Source organism: Guillardia theta, assembly GCF_000315625.1.
Source record: "Guillardia theta CCMP2712 unplaced genomic scaffold GUITHscaffold_76, whole genome shotgun sequence".
Taxonomy (NCBI): Eukaryota; class Cryptophyceae; order Pyrenomonadales; family Geminigeraceae; genus Guillardia; species Guillardia theta.
In genome coordinates this window covers 326,414-328,858 of record NW_005434598.1, presented here as the reverse complement: position 1 = coordinate 328,858, position 2,445 = coordinate 326,414, and the positions used below count along the sequence as shown (strand labels likewise).

Sequence of the window (2,445 nt, the reverse complement as noted above, 5' to 3'; positions counted from 1 at the left end):
GTAGTTTGAATGAGATACGATGATGAGATTTCGTGAAGAAATGATTGAGAATGAATGTCTCGTCGTGATGAGACAACTCAGGAGGAAAGCGGCAGCGACTCTCCGCACAAGAAGAAACAATCGCGAAACTGGGACCCTCTGGCTGCCAACAGCAAGGTAGACGCAAGCTCGCTCGACAGATCTGTGGACAAGCCGGAAGACGCGTATGAGGTGGGAGAGCGTCCAGGAGGGTTCAGAGCCATTCTGATATGTTCTGTGTGAATTGCAGGAGGATGAAGAGGAGAAGAAAGCATACATTGGGACAGGGGTAAGGAGATGATTGAGGGGTTGCTTGTCGACACCGATGTCCCTCCAGCTGCTCTTGTTGTTCGTTCACTCTTGACATGTGCAGCATCTTCGTCAGTTGAAATACCTTTTTAACAGGTCGCCGATGTTGAAAATTGGGATGTTGGCAGCGATGATGAAGATGTAAAGACATCTCCGCCTCGAGCAAACAGACTGAAATTCCCATGGCAGGCGGGCAAAGATCGCAAGGGGAAGAGCAAAGGATTCTTCTCGTATCTCAAGGTAGCCGTTGAAGAAGGAGAACAGGAGACGCTGTGTAGAAGGATATGAGAATGGACTTGCGCAAGCAATGGAGGAGCAGGAGCAGGAGCAGGAGCAGGAGCAGGAGCAGGAGCAGGAGCAGGAGCAGGAGCAGGAGCAGGAGGTGGTCAGGAGAAGCAGAGGTCTTGGTTTAGATTACAGTAAGGATGACATTAATGCTGATAGAGTTGATGGCAATATGATACTTATTGAGAGAAAGCAATTCCAGTAAGGTTGCTTTTTCACTTGTATCTCAGAATCTCACCGGATCGGCGAGGGTTCTTGAAAAAGAAGAGCTCGAACCCGTTCTCCAGCAGGTCGAGTGAAAATCTCTTGAAAGTTTCAGACTCTGACGTCACGTTGTTGGCAGTTCAAGGACATGCTCGTTGAGAAGAACGTGGCCGTTGAATGTGCAGAGAAATTATGCGCAAGTGTTGCCAACGGGTTGGAGGTGAAGTTTCATGACTTTGTGAATGTGCAAGAGTTGTTGAAGATTTGGAGATGAATGAAAGAGAGGCTCCAGCCGGCAGTTGTCAAGATGTGATGATTGGACTTGATGATGTTTGGAAAGATTGTTGCATCTTTGAATTCACGATTGAAGCTTTGAATCTCTTATGGAAAATGCCATGACGCTTATCGTTCAGGGGAAACAAGTTAGTGGATATAACGCTGTCAAGAACGCAGTGAAGACGGCTATGGAGGACGGTCTGATGCGTATCTTGACGCCGAAACAGGTTTCCGACAGTGCTCCCCATATTGTGTCTTGTTGTTATTTCTACTCTCATCCTTGATGGTTGAGCCTTGATCTGGTCTTGTGACATGGATTGTTCCCAACGTTCCGATGTCCCCGACCTGTTTCACCTTCGAGCTTTCTTTCACCCGCCGCCGTCAAATCTTGTCTAGTTAAGACTGACTTGCGATGTCAGAGCATGGACATTCTCCGACAAGTCAAAGTGGCTCAGAACGAGAAGAGGTGGGAGACGAGGGCATAGCTGGTTCTATCGATGTGACCATGTCTGCTGCAGGCCTTACGTCGTCGTCTTTGTTGGCGTCAACGGAGTCGGCAAGTCGACTTCGCTCTCTAAAGTTTGTTTCTGGCTCAAGTCACAGAAGCTCAAGGTACCTGAGAACTGCTGCTGTTGCCCCTCATGGCGAACCCGCAGGTCCTGCTTGCTGCTTGCGACACGTTCAGGAGCGGAGCTGTGGAGCAGCTGAAAACTCACGCGGCTCGACTTGAGGTTGCTCCTTGGTTGCTGGTCGTGCGAGTGAAGGCCTGCAGGTGCCCGTCTTCGAGAAGGGATACAACAAAGACGCCGCGAGCATCGCGATGGACGCGGTGAAGTATGCCGGGCAGGTGAGGTTGCCATCAGACGCACGGGGGAGGAAGGAGAGGCGCGGGAGGGGGCAGGAGAAGAGGAAGGAAGGGAGGAGGAGCAGGAGCAGGAGGTGGAGCTGGCGCAGGAGGAGCGGGGGCAGGAGGAGGAAGGAGAGGGAGGAGGAGGAGGAGGAGGAGGAGGAGGAGGAGGAGAGACTTGACTTACCTGACTGAGATCTTCGTGGGTCTCAGAATGGATTCGATGTTGTGCTTGTCGACACAGCTGGGCGCATGCAGGTGGAGGACGATGAGTGACCGGAAAGTTTACAGTGACATGTTGACTTAGGACAACGAGCCGCTGATGAGAGCCCTGAGCAAGCTTGTCAACCTGAACAACCCTGACCTGGTTGATAAAAACTCTCCTTGCCTCTGCTCTTCTCTCCTCTCCCCTCCTCTCCGCTCCGCTCTGCTCTGCTCTGCTCTGCTCTGCTCTGCTCTGCTCTGCTCTGCTCTGCTCTGATCTGCTCTCTCCTCCCTGTCTCCTG

General features: G+C 51.7%; 1 protein-coding gene across 1 annotated transcript in view; it reads left to right on the top strand.

The window, feature by feature from the left end:
• Positions 1 to 964: 964 nt before the first annotated feature.
• GUITHDRAFT_160017 (hypothetical protein) overlaps positions 965 to 2,445 on the top strand; it is a gene marked incomplete at its 5' end in the record, with an annotated part of 2,577 nt that continues 1,096 nt past the window's right edge. Inside the window, 8 exons of the mRNA XM_005826303.1 lie at positions 965 to 1,036; positions 1,230 to 1,319; positions 1,512 to 1,558; positions 1,611 to 1,704; positions 1,749 to 1,823; positions 1,865 to 1,939; positions 2,153 to 2,197; positions 2,247 to 2,309. Of these exons, the coding sequence (XP_005826360.1) occupies positions 965 to 1,036; positions 1,230 to 1,319; positions 1,512 to 1,558; positions 1,611 to 1,704; positions 1,749 to 1,823; positions 1,865 to 1,939; positions 2,153 to 2,197; positions 2,247 to 2,309 (561 nt within the window). The remainder of the gene's footprint in view (positions 1,037 to 1,229; positions 1,320 to 1,511; positions 1,559 to 1,610; positions 1,705 to 1,748; positions 1,824 to 1,864; positions 1,940 to 2,152; positions 2,198 to 2,246; positions 2,310 to 2,445) is intronic.